Source organism: Chrysemys picta, chromosome 8, assembly GCF_011386835.1.
Source record: "Chrysemys picta bellii isolate R12L10 chromosome 8, ASM1138683v2, whole genome shotgun sequence".
In the NCBI taxonomy this organism is placed as follows: domain Eukaryota; kingdom Metazoa; phylum Chordata; order Testudines; family Emydidae; genus Chrysemys; species Chrysemys picta.
Window position 1 is genome coordinate 44,864,093 of NC_088798.1, and position 17,601 is coordinate 44,881,693.

Genomic DNA, 17,601 nt, shown 5'->3' on the forward strand with positions numbered 1-17,601 from the left:
GCAACTGTTGTTAAAAGGACAGGTATCTTGTATGGGCATAGATTGTTTGGTCTGAGTATTAGCTGTCTACTTTTCAATATAGAATCCCTACTGGGTTTTGATCGAACTTGCTTTGAAAGTACATTGTAGATCAATACTAAAGTGGCTAATGGACTGTGTGCTAGTTAAATATCAGTGAAACATTCCTCCAAAACTCAAAGTTTCTGAATTTATTCAATAGTATTTGTAAAAATAAATCTGTTAGAAATGTGTAGTTCATATCAGAAAACTGATATAAATATTTTTATTCATAGTTAGTAATTCGTTCTACTTTTTATAATAAATCATTTCAGAATCCTTTTAGAATTACAGTACTTCAGGGTTATTCCTTATGCAATCTTATGTTAATCAAAATGTTTTACCCAATAAAATACAAGACATATGGGCTTGAATAACTGTGGTGTGAGTTAAATTGCTAGATGGAGTTTCAGAAGTACAAGGGATGCCCTGAAAAAAATTGCACTGATTTGAAAAATTCTGCTGGTTCTAAAGGAATTCTTATTCTGTATTTTTGATCTCCTGAGTAGAATCTTTCAAACTGGTGAAACTTTTAAAGCAAGCCTGCTTTAAGCAGGTGAGAATAACAATACATAAATGTATTCTTAAAGGCTTTTGTTTTTCAGTGTAAACTGTTTATGGATCTAAATAAAATTACATTTAACATACAGTTATTCTGTTTGTGAATCTGAGTTGCACTGCAAAGGGAGTGCAGATAGACCAGTGCTTACTGCAAATATTATGTCCCCATGGATGCTAGAAAAAGCCTGCTGGGGAACAACCCTCTCTATGCTTCAAAAATATGTATGAAGCACCCTCCCCAACAAGGTCATCACATCACAAAGGTATGACGGTGCCATAGAGCTAACATCTCTTAGGCTGCTAATGCTTTTGATATTACTAGCCACTCCTCCACCGATGCTTTACACTTCCTCTTATACTGGGACCTAGCCTCTCCTATATGGATGCACTGGAAGGAAAAAATTCATTTGTGCTCACTTCCTCTCTTCAGTACTCTTACACATTGGGGGCATAGTTTAGTCCTTACATTTTCAAAACAAAATATTTGAAAATAATTTTCTTAGTTATTTACCTGTCGTGTCCTGAGTTTGAGGGTCTATGGTACTTCCCTGGCATATGTTGGTAGCATCAGAGGGAATAGCTGTTCTCTACATGCAGCTTTAGATGCTTTTTTTATTTATAAAATATGCCTCTTTGAAATTTCTAGGTGCATGTACATATTAAAGAGTAATCATTACAAGCTGACTCAATGTCTCTAAAAGAATCAACAACTTTCCATTCCCAAAAGTGTGCCACAGGTCACTTCCTCAGGTAAAGACCTATGTAAAGAGGTGGACCTTGCAGTGTACTTGTGATGTATTGAACAAATGGGGGAAGTAAGTTCCAGACGGGAGATGCTCTCTCAAAGACATCATGCTTCCAGTTTGCAGCCATTTAAATCTGAGGATTCAGTTTAAGCATTTCTGCTATCTCAGCTGTTGTGAGCTTTTGTGACAAATCTGCTGAACAAAGAAAGATTCTGTGGAATTGGGGGGCTGGTTGGTGATGAGTTGGTCAGAGAGGCAGATGATCTGGGGCACCTGGGGGGGATGGTGACATTTTGAAGATATTTGGTAGATTGCTTATTCAGATCCAATATGTACTACAGCCTAGCAGCTAAGGCAACTTAAATTGTTTGCCCTGAGACATGGTATAGCTGGTGAGCTACCAAGTACTGCACTGAAAAGGGATCGTGCACCACAGCTTTCCGTCCACCCCCCGAAGAAGGGAGGATTGTACTATAAAAATGAAGCATGTACTTTAGTGCTGGGCTGAATAGGGATGAACTTAACTATGTTCTTATGTGCTTTGATGAACTGGAGCCTAAGGCATCCAAGATCTAGTCTTTGAAAAATCAATATGGAAGGGAGTGCTTGAAAATATCAAAACAGGGTTTTAAAATGACATGTCAGTTGCTTTAATGTAACAGCTCTTTAGATAATATTCTTACGATTTACAAATAAATATAACATAAAGATCATTTGAAGATGATTTAGGGATACTTTTGGACAAACTCAGTAATGTGCTGACAGATCACATGAGGGAAACTCATTCTCTCAATCCTTAAGCATTGAACTACATTGTAAACTAGAATTTAGGAGAATTTGTGTAAAGCAGCACCTAAGGTTGCCAGAGTTAATAGGAGTAGGAGCAGGAGGAGGCAGTGATCATTGGCATAAATATGTTTGTCTTCAAAGTGGCCTGCAGTTTGTGTCTGAAAGGCTCCTCTGTTTCATTATTGTAAGGATCCACATAAGGAATGTCTGATCCTTTTTCTTCCCAATGCCAGAGGTATCTTTTACCCTATTCTGGGCTTTTACTATGTGTAAAAGTCTGTGGTAGTAAAATGTTCTATTAGCTGAGTCAGGTGTGTATTCTAATATTTTATGCAGGACCTCAAATTGTCTGCTTTACCTAAATCTGGGAAAAACTCCTCCAACCTGGTGTATTTTTTTTTATTTATTTTTTTTATTTTTATTTTTAACCATGAAGGCATATGCTCTTGTCGGGTAGGTCCTGTGCCTGCATGACAATACTCCCTGCAGTATATCTCTCTGAATCATTATCATGGAAATAATATGCAGACTATACATTGATGTATTAAAATATTTAAAACCTTCTCTATGCTAGTGGAGTTTATGGAAATTAAACAGTTACCAGAATAATATAATTTAGGGGAGTCTTCCTCCTGTAATTTGATATGGTCACTATACAGTAGAGATAGATACTCTTTTATGCAATTAAGGGATAACACAGGAGTTACAATATAATTTTACTGTTTCCAGTTACTTTGATTAGCATCTATTAGCTTGCAGTAAATACTGTATATATTTACCTTGTCTCATCACTGTGTGTTTTTGACATGTCTACTCAGTATTCTTCACATTATTCTTACCTTCTTTTCCAAAGGCCACACAATTTACTGCATTAACAATTCAACTGACCTCTTTTAAACCTTTTGTATGACTATGTAATGACTCCCAGAAAAGACAGGAGGAGTCTTTAATTTGACAGTGAAATTGGTGAAAGAAAATAGTTACGTTTTATAATTATTTCCTGCTTAATCAAATTAGCTGCACACACATTAATGTTATATTTAGCACAACAAATAGACAAATAATCTGATGATAATCATAACATGTTGGTGTCCAGTCAGAATTTCTGCTTGCTTTTGCCATTGGTGTAAGTGCAGTTAAATCAGAGTAATTTTGTACAGTAGTTAAGATTCGTAACTCAAGCAGAGCATTGTCACCATCAAAATGTATTTTAGTGAAAACTTTAAAGATATCAACATTTTTGTCTTTTCAATGTTTTGTTACACTGTCTCTGCCTACTTTCCTTTTGAATTCTGTAAATACCTCTTTGATTGATGGGCAGTAACTGTACATGCTAACTTTTAAGGGGGGAAAATTGATGAAGGAGAATTTTAAATGTGCCAGTACTGGTTATAGCTAGGAGTACCTTCTAATGCGCTCTGTTTAAATTTAGGGAGAGCCTATCACTTTCTGTGAGGACAGTTTTGTGAAGCATCGTTCCAGTACTACCAAACAGTTCCTGGAAACTGCAGTGAATCTTCAACTTTTTAAACAGGTATGACAGGCCAATTGACCTCGTGATCTAACAGTTTTCTTCTAATAGATATCAGATATATATGTTCTCCTCTCTGCCTCTGTATCAACGCCTGCCAGCTTTTGAAAGCTCTCAAGAAGACCATTTTGAGAGGAAATACAGGAGAGAGAGGGAATGGCAAATGTTTAACTCCAATGAGTGTGGAAAAAATCTTCCCAATCCCATTGTATCTCAACACAGGCACAGAGACACTCCCCACTTTTACCCCAAAATGACTGGCTGTGTTTGCCTCTGGAGCCAATCAAGAACTCTCTTGACAAGGAAAAAGCAAGGAGCTCCCTGCTTTAGAAGCTGAACTTTTCAGCCTCTTCAGTATAGTCAGGCTCTATTGGTCAACAGACAGAGGACCAAAGCACTTAACACTTTGTTAGTCAGAGATTGTGTCTGATTTAAGTACTGGATTCAAACTGTACTTGCTTCTTTGATTGGTAGAATCCACTAACCATGTGTGCACTGAATTTTTCAAAATCAAGACCTCAGCCAAACAAATAAATTAATAGTTTCATGAAAATTCCTCCATATTGAGGTTGGTTGAGCACAAAACAACAGTTCCTATGGAGGATTTACAGCTCAGTAATAACTATTGTAGTATTCACACAACATGGCTTCAACAAGATCCATTATACATTTTTTTCGTGCTATTATCTCCTGGCTTTTCTTTTTGTCCTCCCTTCGATTCCCTTATGTAATTTAGTTGTTTGAAAGCGGGTCAAGAGACTGACCATAAACTTGTAGACCAGTAAGCTTATCTTTGTTTGTGGGCAAATCTGAGAAAACATCTTAAGGGATAAGGTGGGAAAACTTCTAGAAAAAACATGGTTTGATTGAAGCTAGCCTGAATGAATTCAGGCAGGGGAGTGAATGCTTAACTAATCTGCTAGAGTTCTTTGAAGATATACTACCATAATAGATAAGGAAAATTCATTGGATGTAGAATACTTTGATTTTCAAAAAGCATTTGACAAGTTTCTGTATCAAAGATTAATGGCTAAGGTAGAGATTTATGGAATACAAGGATGCTAGCTTGTAGTAGTCATAGGTAGACACTTTTCTAATTGGACAAAATTATGGAAATACCTACACATAAATAACATAAATACAGACTTTAAAAATAATAGATGGAGTACTCCAGGGATCAACTCTTAGAATCCAGTTTATTTTATTTCACTGTATTATATGTGCAGGGGCAAAGGTTTCATTTATATGAAGTATTAAAAGAGGTATTTAAAACATTTATAAGTGTTCAGCAGATTAAGATTGGTGGCAGAGAAAGGAATATAACATGGAAACATCGTTATTTTTATTGCTGTGATCCCATGTTACATGTTTCTGAATATCTTCAGCTATCAGGGCTATTTTTCAATCGAAGGCTACTGCACATGCTGAAGAGTCTGAATTATGATATGAGTATTGTGGCCAGATCCTCAGATGGAGTAAATTAGAGTAGTTCCACTGAAGTTATTAGAACTATGTCCGTTTACATCTAGCCGTTCAATTGTAATTTATATTTATTTTAAAAATCACTTAACAATTTTATTATTTTTCTAATGTTTCTTCATGCCGAGGGAGGTAATATACCTTTGAAGATGAGAATATATTAAAATTATTATATTTTAAACATTTTTATTAGCTAATATGTTGCCTTTCCTTTAGTTATGATCTGCTGTGTTTCCTCCCACTTCTCTAATTAATCCACAGCCCAGCTGCCTCATCTCCAGCAGTTCCGCACTGACAACTGGGCTGCTTTCAAGGTTGTTCGTGTTTTCAAAGGATAACATGAGTTTACTGGGTTCCTGATACTAGGCATTCTTTTTAGCAGAAAATAATTCTTGAAAGCAGCCTAGACACCTAGGCTGGACTGCCTGGAGGTGTTTTAACTGCAGTTTTTTCCCTGCATATATGCTTTGTCTGCCACTTTCAGAAGTGCTGCCCTGGCATTTATTCTTTTTTAGTTTTTACAACTGAGGACCATTCTTACCACCAAACTCGGTAACACTTCGCAATGGATGCCGTACTTTCAATGGTGGGTTTGCACAAGGGAATAGCTAAATCAAGAACCATTACATGACTATACTAGCTTCTGATAGCTGACCTAAATTATCTGTAGCTCCTTGTTATCCGGAACAAAACACTTGTCTTCATTGTCTGTTGTTTACTTTATTATGTATTTGACCAAACTTATTCTGTATCCCACATGCTATTTGAATAATAATATGAATTATTAAGCTTTGTAATAGAAATTTAATATCAAAGATGGCCTGGCCACTGTTGAGAGCAGTGGATGTGAAGTGTGTTTTTCAAGATCTCTGAGGTTGGTCAGGGAAGAAGCTATACTGTAATGTTGCACCTAACGCCTCTGCTATCTTTTGTTGTAATTAGTTTATTTCTTTTGTTTAGCACATAAATGTCTCAGATACTGCAGTTACTTCATATCAAAAGTGTATCTGAATATTGTGTTACTGCAGTGGATAACTTCGCAAATGCTGACATTTAACTAGTAGTCTGTAAACAAATTCAAGACATACCTATATTTGTTTTGTGGAAAAGAAAAGGAATAAGGGGGGAGTAAAAAAAGAAGTCATTGGAATTAAGTAAACCAAAAAGGGCCAGCATTCTGTCTTTAGATGCCTTTTTTCTTTCCTAAAGCTTCTTAGATTATTAATGTATTGACTGTTTTGACTCTAAGAAGTGACCTTGTACAAATTTAACATTCTTACTCAGCAGATCTGCTCCTTGTGTATGTTCAGTGTCAGATCTTTTCACTTTAGTGACAAAAACATTTTTTAACTAGTTTTTCCTCCTGTTGGCCTTGCATCTGTTGGAGAGGCAGTTGGATCATTTCATCATCAGAGATGTTAACTATACTCCAATTGCAGGGCAAACTTTTGCTCACACACACATTTGCACTACTCTATTGAAGTCAATGGTGTAGCATTGGTGTAATGGAGGGCAGGCTTTGACTGACATATTCTTTGTTACTGATGATGATGCATTAGCCACAGAGAACACAGATTTCAAATCCCAGGATAAAATTTCATAGGTGGAAATTAGAATGTCTGCTTAAAAACTGATATTTTCAAGACAAAAATGCATTAAGCTTGATTAGGGTACACATTACAGGAGTCTTGTAATGATCCTCAAATCAAGCATAAATAAGTCCTGGAAATTCAGAGTTCAGGTTAAATTTAAAAGAAATCTAACCACCTTCACTATGCCCTGAAGTGACACTATGCAGTGAGAATACAATTATGATTTATGCATATCAGGGTTTGTGGTCCCAGATTAGATTAAATTTATTTTTAAAGACACACTAGAATAGGTTTTTCATGGTGTCAGCAGGGGACTGCTGCCCTTCGTAACAGGAACCATTAAAGTCTTCTCAGTTATATAATTTTTAGTGTAGAATCTGGCCCTCCTCCTGCTATACTTCCCCATTGACATGGCAATATTTTAACTAAAAGCATTTTTATATGGAACAGGGTTCATAGCCCAGAGGGCATTTGGTGCCCTTTTTTATAACCCATTTGCAGACTAGATTTTTAGAGTTTCCCTCAGCCCTGATCAAGACCTTTTGTGTTTAAAACCAAGATAGCTTTATTCTTTAGTTCTAAGAGGAGATTTAATTTCAGTAGATAAAGCTTTGTGGCTGAGAAGAGGTCCATATTTTAAATAAATAAGTCAGATCTGCCAGTTTTTTCTTTAGCTTGTATTTTCTTAGATTTGATGGCTGTGTTACTCCTTTTGCTACCACTGCTTTTCTTCAGCCTTTCAGGATGGCTTATTAATATATGGTATCTATACCCTGGCTTTTTTTCCAGTCCTGAGAAGTCTCTCCTTTTATTAGGATGACATAATATTGCTGTTGTTAAACCTCATGCTAAAAGTCTGAAGTTTAGCTACTGCTTGTTCCCAGCTTCAAACACCAGCTATAAGTAGTTGTATTTTGGACCTTAAATATCTTTGATCGGTGTCCAGTGAAAATAATAACTCAGTCATAAGGAATATCTGGAACAGCATGGAGATTTTCTAAGGTACATACTGTTAACTATAAATCCCCATTGTATAACATATTGGCATTTTTGCTCACTGCACTCTGCATTGCTCCAGTTTTTCCCACTGCTTATATCTTTTTCATTCTTTCTACAATCATCCAGCTGGTTCGGCAAGTTGCCTGAATTGTGAGACCTTTGCCTGAGCACTCAGATGCATCTTTTTAGTGTGTTGGTGTTTATTGTTTTGGGGCTCCAATGTACATTTTCCTTTCTCGTTGCATCAGCAACCACTTAGTGTTTCCAGCATACTTTTTCTTTTTATGTACCCCATCTTCAAAGGAGGAAAGAGCCCTGTTCTGCAGCTTCAAGCCATGCAGCAGAACTATGTTCATTATAGACAACCATGCTCTTTGCACTGTGCCTAGAAGTCAACCCCAGTGCACAAATGTTAGACTTGCTTTCAGATATCACCCTATGTGATAAGGAAACATGGGGAGCACCTCTCAAGCCTCTTGGAACATCCCAGGAAAACACCTGTAAGTCTAGCACAGAATAACCTGGCTAGAGCATTCAAAGTGTAAACCCTTGAAAGAAAAACCTTGAGTCAGCCAAGACTAGTGAGCATCAGGAACTCAGTGCTAGCAGCCTCCCTAGTGGCTCCAGCAAAGGCAATGTGAATGCTTTATGAAGTTCTGTTGGTGCTCCAGGCCACCACTTCACCTACATAATTCTAGCTGTTTGAGTCAGAGCAGGCAGAAGTTCAGGGTGATAAGGACTGCTGTCTGGACTCAGATACATATCCACTATGAAGGGGCATCAAGACAGCAACTTCATGAGAAATGAAACTGTTTCCTCCAGATTTTGCAGAAGCTGTTACAACCTTGCCTGTTTTTTGTGTGTGTCACTCCTCAAGCTTCCTCCTCCTCAAAAGTGAGAATACTCACAGATTATATCTACAGAGAAGCGGAAATTACGTACCTGTAATTCTGCTTCCCTGAAGATACAGTTTACACCAGGATTTTCATTCATTCGCCCACGTCACTTCAGAGGGTGGAAATTATTTTCTTTAAGGGATTTCTTTCTTGTACTTGATTGTTTTTTTTCCCTCTGAAGCATATTGTGTTACCTAATTTTGAATTGGCTTATCATGGGAGCTTTGTCTTCTGCACAACCAAATGAATTGGCTGTTCGCTACAGGCAGTGGCCAAGAGAATTGGCTCATATTGTATCCTCAAAGGGCGAAATTCTTTAAGAACTCTGGAAGTCCTGCTATTGTTTTACTAAGGAGCTAAGACCCAAAGGAAGAATCCTATCAGAATTATGTCTTCAGAGAAGCAAAATTGCAGAGAAGTATTTTTACTTCTGTGTTAATTATGCAATGCCACTGAGTGGTTTGTCAATAGTGGGTATCAAACTCTGGTTCTGTGGATCTAAAAGCATGAGCTTCTACCACCTTAACTAAAAGACCCTGATCTAATAGCTCAAAGACAATACAGACTCAGAAGTCTTTCTGAGGTCCAGCCTACAGAAGGGGACAGAGAGCCATGCTTTGTATACTTGGGCTTTACTAACATTACCCAAGCTTTCTGCTATGTACTACTTTAAAAAAAAAACTGGAATGGCTTTACTCTCACTTCTGATACTCAATATAATTAATAATACTATCACTTCCTTCAAATAAGTTTCTATCGTTTCTGTTAACAGTTATATTTGGCAGTATTTACTTTTAAATGTTTTGCCAGACTAATCTTTGCACTGAAAACTAAAAGTCAGCCTCTCCATTTTCTGTTGATACTTTACCAAATGATGAGCGTGCCCATAAATCATGCGTTGGTTTATGGCATGGAGTGAATTCATAACTTTCCCCAAAGAGATAATGTCTTGCAGTTCAACGACTGTTTTCTGCACAGCAGTAGCTAAAGATGCTCTTATTGCTCTTATCTCTTTTTCTTACTGTGAAATAATCCAGTGATCCCATAGTGGTCTGACCATGAACCAAACCCATTTGGAAAGAAGCCTACTTGGAGTCAGAATGAAAAAATAAAAAGGAGTCTAGCCAAGAAAAAACAGGGAATGATTATCTTCAATAGCATGTGCGCTATTATTATTGCTGCTGGAATTTTTTGTACTTGAAGAATGGGGTTTGTTTCATGTCATCAGTCTATCCATTGACAAGCATCAGATTGCCACTGACAGTACTGTTTGGATAATCTGTGATAATGTATGACACTCAGCCAAATAATTAATTTCTGTTAACTTCTATGTGCTATTTTAGTAAAAGTGAATAACTAGTAACTCCTGCTAGAAAACGAATAATCAGTAAAATGTTTTCTCAATTAATCTCTGCTCAGACTTGAGTTAGCCTATTCATACTAAAATGCATAGATTAGTTCTTGAAAGCATTCTAGAAATGCCAGTGTTTCTGTCTTAATCCTGAAAAGCAAACTGAGTCTTTAAAAGAATGTGTTCATTTCTTCTGGGAGGTTATAGTAGATGATTGTTTATTTTATGTTCACCGTTCTTTGTTTCTAACATATTTGGGCCTAATTTTTAGCCTTTGCATGCACATATATGCAAACACAAATGTATGCACTGGCATATGCAGCGAAATATGGACATGTGTTAGAATGGACATCTGCAAATCCCATTAAGTGAAAGTTGTTTTGTGGGTGAAAATTCTGACACTTCCATGGATTCATGCACACACACACAAATGTGCAGGTGTTAGAATTTTCAAACAAGCAGGCATGTATGTGTTTGCACCTGAAAAGTATGTCTATATGGATCAGTATGAGCACGCAGGCAGGTGTAGACTGGCAGAGGTCAAGCTTAAAATATGGTTCTGTATTACACAGTACTGTACTTCTATTTTGGCACTCAGTGCATTGAGTTCTCCTACATTTAAATGAAATATCCTTCTAAGCTTATTGTTCCTGTTGCCACTGTTCTTTAAAGGCTGCAGCTACCAGCTTCTCTCCGTCCATATAAAATGATTGTGATCCAAACTCTTCTCAGTTTGCATAACTCCTCAGCCAGCAGAGTTTCAATCCTCAGCCAGAATTCTCAAGTGCACAGTCAGTGGGCATCAGATATCCCAGCTCAGCCTTGCTTTGCACTAGAGATGGTCAAAATTTGTCCAGATTTCAACTACAAATCTTCTGCATTTTTCAACTAGCTTTTTCTTCGGATTCAGTGATACTTATCTGGAAAGACAGATGAGGCCAGCTCATGACCCTTCAAACACAACATGAGTGAACGTCTCAATTTCCATAAGTGATTATAATTTTAAACCTGAAATTAAACATTTGTTATGAAATAAATTTAATAAACTTTCACATCATCTGCTGTGAAAAAGAATGAGCTAGAAAGCAACTTAAAATACTTTCAAAGCAACAAGTGATTTGGAATTTCATTCTGGGAATGACCTTGTTAGTTTAAAATATTTCAAGTTTTATATTTGTTCACACACACAACAAACAACACTAGTAGAGAATACTAAAACCACCGGTACAATGGTGATAATATTTCTGCCACTTGTCTTTATATCCACTGTTACAATATCTATCCAAAATTATTACAGCATTCTTGTGATCTGTTATATTCTTGTTAACATAGATATTTTACATGAAACCTAAGAAAAGGTCAACATAGTTTTGACTAATGTTTTTTATATTCCAGTTTATTGATGGTCGACTAGCAAAGCTAAATGCAGGAAGAGGGTTCTCTGATGCTTTTGAAGAAGAGATCACTTCTGGAGGCTTCTGTAGAGGTACAGAATTATTTCAGGAGCATTTGTTTCAATATATCATTGTCTCTTCCACAGGAACTGTTGAGGATGATATCATATTGACTTGAACATAGTCAGATAAGCACTTATCTGGTTTAAATGCCTCTGATTCATTCTTAGCAGAGTTTCAGTCCATTATATATCAGTAGCAGAATAACTAATTAGCTATTTAGCCAAACATTTCCAGTGCATTAAATGAAAATAAATGGAATTGTTTTACTTTAATAAATTAGTTTTTATAAAATCAAGGTCAGAATAGATTTTATTAGATGTTTTTAAAGTATTGGCTTGCTTAATAACTGATTAGATATTTACTGGTTAAAGTATATTTTTTTTAATAATTACAAGACTTTAGTTCCCTAGTTCCTTTCCTTTTTAATAATGGTTAATTTAGTTATTTTCTAATGTCTCTTTTAAAAATTCCTTCATATATCTCATGTAGTTTTGCAATATACCTAAGCCAAATTTCTCCAAAATATGAGTAATTACTATCTCAAGCAAAATGTACTATGCTTAAATAAATAATCTTAATGTGCAGTTCTACTCTAAAAGGCGACAGTGTAAAAGTATGTCTTCTTCCTAAGCATACCTACTATTTCCTGTTTGTATCCAGTCATATCCACTGACTTCAGTGACTGAAATAAATTTTACTACTTTTAACTCCTGCTAGCCTTGCCAAGCCAGCACATCTAAGAAAGCATAAGGTGGATCCAATTCCATGTTCTGCATTTCCAACAGGATTGTCTAATCATTTCCAGTTACATAGCAAGTCAGTTATACCTTTTTAGTTATAAACCAGCAATATTTCCTACAATAAATGTGAGCCCCCACAATGCCATTTTTACAGTCAATTTTCATAGCAGAACCTCAGTTTTCTGTATAAATGTGAACTGCATGAGTTGAATCAAATCGTGTCTCTTAGGGCAGCTTTGTGACAGTCTTATGCTACAAAGCTACCCTTGAGCTAGCAGATCTGGCCAATGGAGGATTTGTCCTGCAGAGCCACCATAAGAGATTCTGGGCTATGTCCTCTGAACTCTCGACATAGAAGCCTACTTGTCTAGAGTCTGACTATAAAGTGACCTTGCTCCTTTCTTTCTCCCATCTTCCTAGACTTCTGCTAAGATCTGGCCTGCAGTCTGTTTTTCCCTGAAGAGGTTAGGAGAGAATGTCAGTAACACCAAGATTTAGTCTGTCCCCTCCTTTTAGGGCAACTTACTCATACGACTTTATGAATAGTTTTTATGCAGTGGACATGTCCATTCAGATAGGTAATGTCAGTGCTTAAAGTTCCTTTGCTCTTTGCAGTTAAGAGGTCAAAAGGGTGCAGTGAAATAACATTAGAACTTGGATAAAGTTAGGTTCTTGGCTCTACATTGATATGTTTTGTTAACCACATGGCTTATCTGGCTATGCTCATGAGGGAATGTTCACCTTCACTAGCAGTTTTGTGTTAGAATTTATTGTAGCCTTAATTTTCAAGTCAGACAAGCTGTACCACGTTGTGAACAAATTGCTTAGGGCACATATTCAATATTTACATAACTGCTGTCTCATTATCATTATGAGGTGCAGGCAGAGCAACAAGTATGGAATTGAGGGTGACATTTTGTGACACTAATGGGGTAGAACTGTGGTATTTTTCATAGTTAAATCCCATCAACTTTGCCATTGGTTCAAACTGGGTGGATACCAGCTTTCAGAAAGGTCACTAAAAGTCAAAGTAACCTATGCATTGTTGAAGGGGCAGGTGAAGACATCATGAAGAACAGTGATAAGATTTTCATGCTATTGAGTCAAAAGAAAGGACTTTCTTTCAGCCTCTCCATTTTTGTTAATACTTTATTGCATTTTCCAACAAATACAAACATAGCTAAACTATGTAGAAATTTTAACTGCAAATTTGAAGCAATGCTTGCATTTAATCAGTTATATATCTATAAATAGATTTTTCTTTAAATATAGTGATTCAAAAATACACTTTTTCAGTCTGAAGGATGAAAAAAATTGTGTACCATATCAAAATGGCATTCTGTATCATGCAACATTCTCATTAAAACTTTTTCACAAGTTTCCACCTTCCCTCACATGCATTCTCCTATAGAGGTAAATATAAGAATCATCAGTGTGAATGTAACTTTCAGTGCACTGCTAGGATTATTGATGGTGCACCCTGGGGCCTTTTTCTTCTACTCTGTGTTAGCTCTGCTGGAGGGGCAGAGTTGTTGAGTCCTTATTGTACCTTTTAGGTGTGCCACATGAAAAAACAATTCTGTTAGATAGTGGAAAGTTTGATCCCCACCTGCTGCAAAACTTTTTTCAATCAATTTTTTTGCAAGGTAAATGTAAAGTGGAGACAGGGAATGGGGAAGGGTATGCCATTGCAGTCAAAGACCTGGGAATAATGTTGAGAATCAGGTGTTCAACACCCTACCTCGCAGAAGCCTACCAATTGGTAATCATCTTTATGTTTTCTTTGGGCCATCTGCTTTTTCTTCTTTTTTCTCTCACACACTTTCACAGTATGCTTCACTGCATTCCCTTTCACAATAGGAAAAGCATTTTTTATTGATGGAAAAACTCATGTTTATGACAAAAACCTATGAAATGAATTTTATCAGTAGAACTTTCTTTAATATGGTCATATTGGAAAATAGCCTAAAACCCAGTGTCAGCCTGTGTTGCATTGCTGCTGTTCAGTTAAAACTTTATGCACAGTTATTTAAACTTGTTGGCCCCTGGTCACAGCTGGCTGCTCAGAAATAAAAACTACAAGTCTTGTAATTCCCAGCAAATTGCCTTCATATATAAATAAGTATTAGCAAGAAATTTAACTGGGAATTTTTCCTGCTTCTATAACAGCAAACAATCTGCACTTATCACCTAATTTTTCTTGGACTGGGGCTTGGTAATAATTTTTACAGATATATTTTACTCATCCAGAGAGGGTTTTTTTTCATAACCAGAATGTATTGGCAAATAAGGGAAGAAAATATCAGCAAGCATTCGTATTTTATTAGTACACTAATTTTTTTAGTTGTGGTGACAACCTTGGAGCTACTAGAAGAAAAAGATTCTACTTAATAGTGAAGAAGTCAAGAGACTTTGAACCTCTGTTGGGAATGTGAGCTTTATAATAAGAATTCAACATTTCCTATTTAAATTTGAGGTAGTTCAGATATTGGCTCCACATACATGGTGTTTGCTTCATGTTTTCCCTGGTTGAGTATGTATCTGTTTTTCTTCACTCATTGACTAGTAAATGGTAGAACTTTGGAAGGATTTGTGATCTGCAAGTCTTCCCACCAGTGCACTGGTCTAATAAATCTCTTATTAAATTACAAAATCTCATCCACTGTAATCTCTGGTAACAAATGGAATTCAGAGGGGCCCTGATAAACATATTTCAAGTGCAGGAATTTCTTTCTTAAGCAAGAGCCGATGGTAGTCCATTATTTCAATGGGTTTTTGATTAAGCCCGAAATGATTATGTGGTTAAGTTTGCCATGACCATGAGTGCTAAATTGTTACATTAGCAAGTTCATTATATTAGTGAATGAGTAGTGGCTACATTCTACTTTATGATGAGGAAATAGTGTTTGTGTGTATACTATGTCTCCTCCAATAACACTAGGTGAGCCCAGTCAATCTTAAAAGGACAACTTTGTGAATGTAGCGTATTGGTTAAGGCACTTCTGCTGGGGATAAGCGCACAGTCAATGCTAGTAAGCTCTCTTTTCCAGCTTGGCATCTCTTTCACTCCCTGCACCATTTCTGAGAATTTGGGTATTGCAGAATTACTTGCAAGGAATTTAGTGCGATGGTATGGAACATTTAAATGAAAGCATTTCTGTAAGTCCAAACAGCTAAATCCCTTCACTTGTTTCCTTCAGAAATTGCTGTAATACCTTTTACAGTTATCCAGTTAGTCCTCAGACACGTTCGATGAGAGCTAGGTTGTTGGTGTTTTGGCTTTCCACCAGCCAATCCAGGTTCTAGTTGTTAGATTTATTTCAAAGCTTAAACTTTTGAAATCTCCTGTTAAAAAGCCGATATTTTGTCAAAGGATATCAGTGTGTTCTTTGCAAAGTTGATAAATTATCTCTTTGAGCAACATGATTTTTGTGATCTCAGATATTTTGCTTGGAAGTATTAATTCATGGTAACTATCATTGCACTTCACAATATCCGTAAATTCAGGTGATTAAGCTACTCTTAACATTTCTCAAAGGTAAGGAAGTCAGTCTTGCAGGTTCAATTGAAGTGTCTTCGGAAGGCTGTTGTTTCAGTTCTACCTCAACCACCTTCTCAAATTTTAGCGTATCTTTTGTGACCAATTTAATAATATAATAGCACCCAATGATCTTATCTATGTTGTCTTACTCATCCACTTGCCTTCTACACTGTGAAAGAAAGAACATGTAATTTATAGTGGGTTTCCCTACAAGGGAGATGTGACGCAATATTAAGGTCCTTGTTCCTGTTGCTAGTCCTTTTCCCTCTGATATTAAGATGGTAGTGTCTGCAGCACAATTCATTTTCTCACTGCAAGATATATTCTTAGCACAATATATACACATCCCTCCTTCAGACTTTTATTATTTTTTTCTTTTGTTTTTAGTGAGTCTGAATATTTGATTGCGACTTTAATTTCTTCTTCGAGTGATTGCTCCTGGGTAGTCCACAGTATGTGTGCGTGCTCGCCATGTGCACTGGTGCCGGAAGTTTTTCCCTTAGCAGCATCCGTAATGGGGGAGCACCACTGCGACCCCTGGAGTGGCGCCGACATATCGCGCTATAAAGGGAGCTGCGTGCTCCCTCCACCCTCAGTTCCTTCTTGCCACCAGTGAAGGTAGTCGGAACTTGTGCTCCAGCTTTGCTGCAGCAATTCTAGCCTTAGTAGTATCCAGCTTTCCCTGAAGTTACTTGTTGAACTTTTCTTTGTTACTGCTGGGCTCGGGGCATGCCCCGTGGCCCAGGCTTCAAGTCATGCAACTCTTGTCGCAATCCTATGCCCAGAAGCAATCCACATACTCAGTGTCTTCGCTCCATTCAGGGGGTGGCCAGTATTACTACTGGCCTCTGGCAATCCCCAGCATCTCTCTGTCCGATCTCCAAAAAGGTCAAACAGAAGTACTTTGTGCTCACAAAGGGGCACGAATACTTATACTCCCACCCAACTCCGAACTCTCTAGTGGTGGAGTTGGCGAACCACCGAGAGAGGCACGGCCAACCCGCTCCTACCCCTAAGGACAAAGACACTCACAGGCTGGATTCCTTTGGGAGAAAAATTTATTCGTCTGCGAGCTTTCAGCTCAGAGTGGCCAACCACCAAGCACTCTTGAGCAGATATGATTTTAACCTGTGGCGGTCCCTTGCCAAGTTTGAGCCCTCCCTCCTCGAGAAGGACAGGAAGGAGTTCCGGGCCCTTGTGGATGAGGGTGCGGCGGCGGCTAAAGCGGCACTCCAGGTGGCCTCCGATACAACGAAAGACTCCCGTACTACCCTGCAGACGCTGGGCCTGTACGTCCCGCCGGCCAAGGACAAGCCCAGGCCTCACACCTCCACTCCACAGGCTAGGGGTAGATATGAGTCCCCGCCTAAGAAGCAGCGGGAGCAGAGGCGCCAGTCACAACACCAATCCCGCTTGGCCCCTCATCCGGGGCCCTCTAAGACCAGGAGGCCAGGGAAGTGGCATTTTTGACTGCTTGCGGGGGGTCACTGGGCCTGTTGCCAGTTTAACCCTCCCCACCCCAGTTAATAAAGTTCAGGTTTGCAAATCATTTACCTGCCTTCCGTTTGCAATGGTCCCGTATTATTACGGACCGCTGGGTTCTCAACACTGTATCCCTGGGGTACAGGTTGCAGTTTGTTTCGCCCCCTCCCAATTGCCCTCTAGCCAGGGAATCGGCAGAAGACCTGGAACATGCGCTCCTCCTGGGTCAGGAAGTACAGTGCCTCCTCTCCCTGGGAGCCGTGGAGAGGATACCTTGGGAATTCCGGGTCAAGGGATTCTATTCCAGGTATTTCCTCATCCCGAAGTCGAAGGGTGGGCTTCGGCCCATCCTCAACCTGCGGAAGCTCAACCAGCTCTTG

At 38.1% G+C, this 17,601-nt stretch overlaps 1 protein-coding gene across 2 annotated transcripts in view; it reads left to right on the top strand.

Annotated features, from left to right (window-relative positions):
• The window catches only part of DENND1B (DENN domain containing 1B), a 252,418-nt gene that overhangs the window by 203,390 nt on the left and 31,427 nt on the right, over window positions 1–17,601 (top strand). For both annotated transcript variants that reach the window (XM_008164283.4, XM_024102044.3), the window contains 2 exons: window positions 3,586–3,687; window positions 11,397–11,487. In XM_008164283.4, the coding sequence (XP_008162505.3) occupies window positions 3,586–3,687; window positions 11,397–11,487 (193 nt within the window). The remainder of the gene's footprint in view (window positions 1–3,585; window positions 3,688–11,396; window positions 11,488–17,601) is intronic.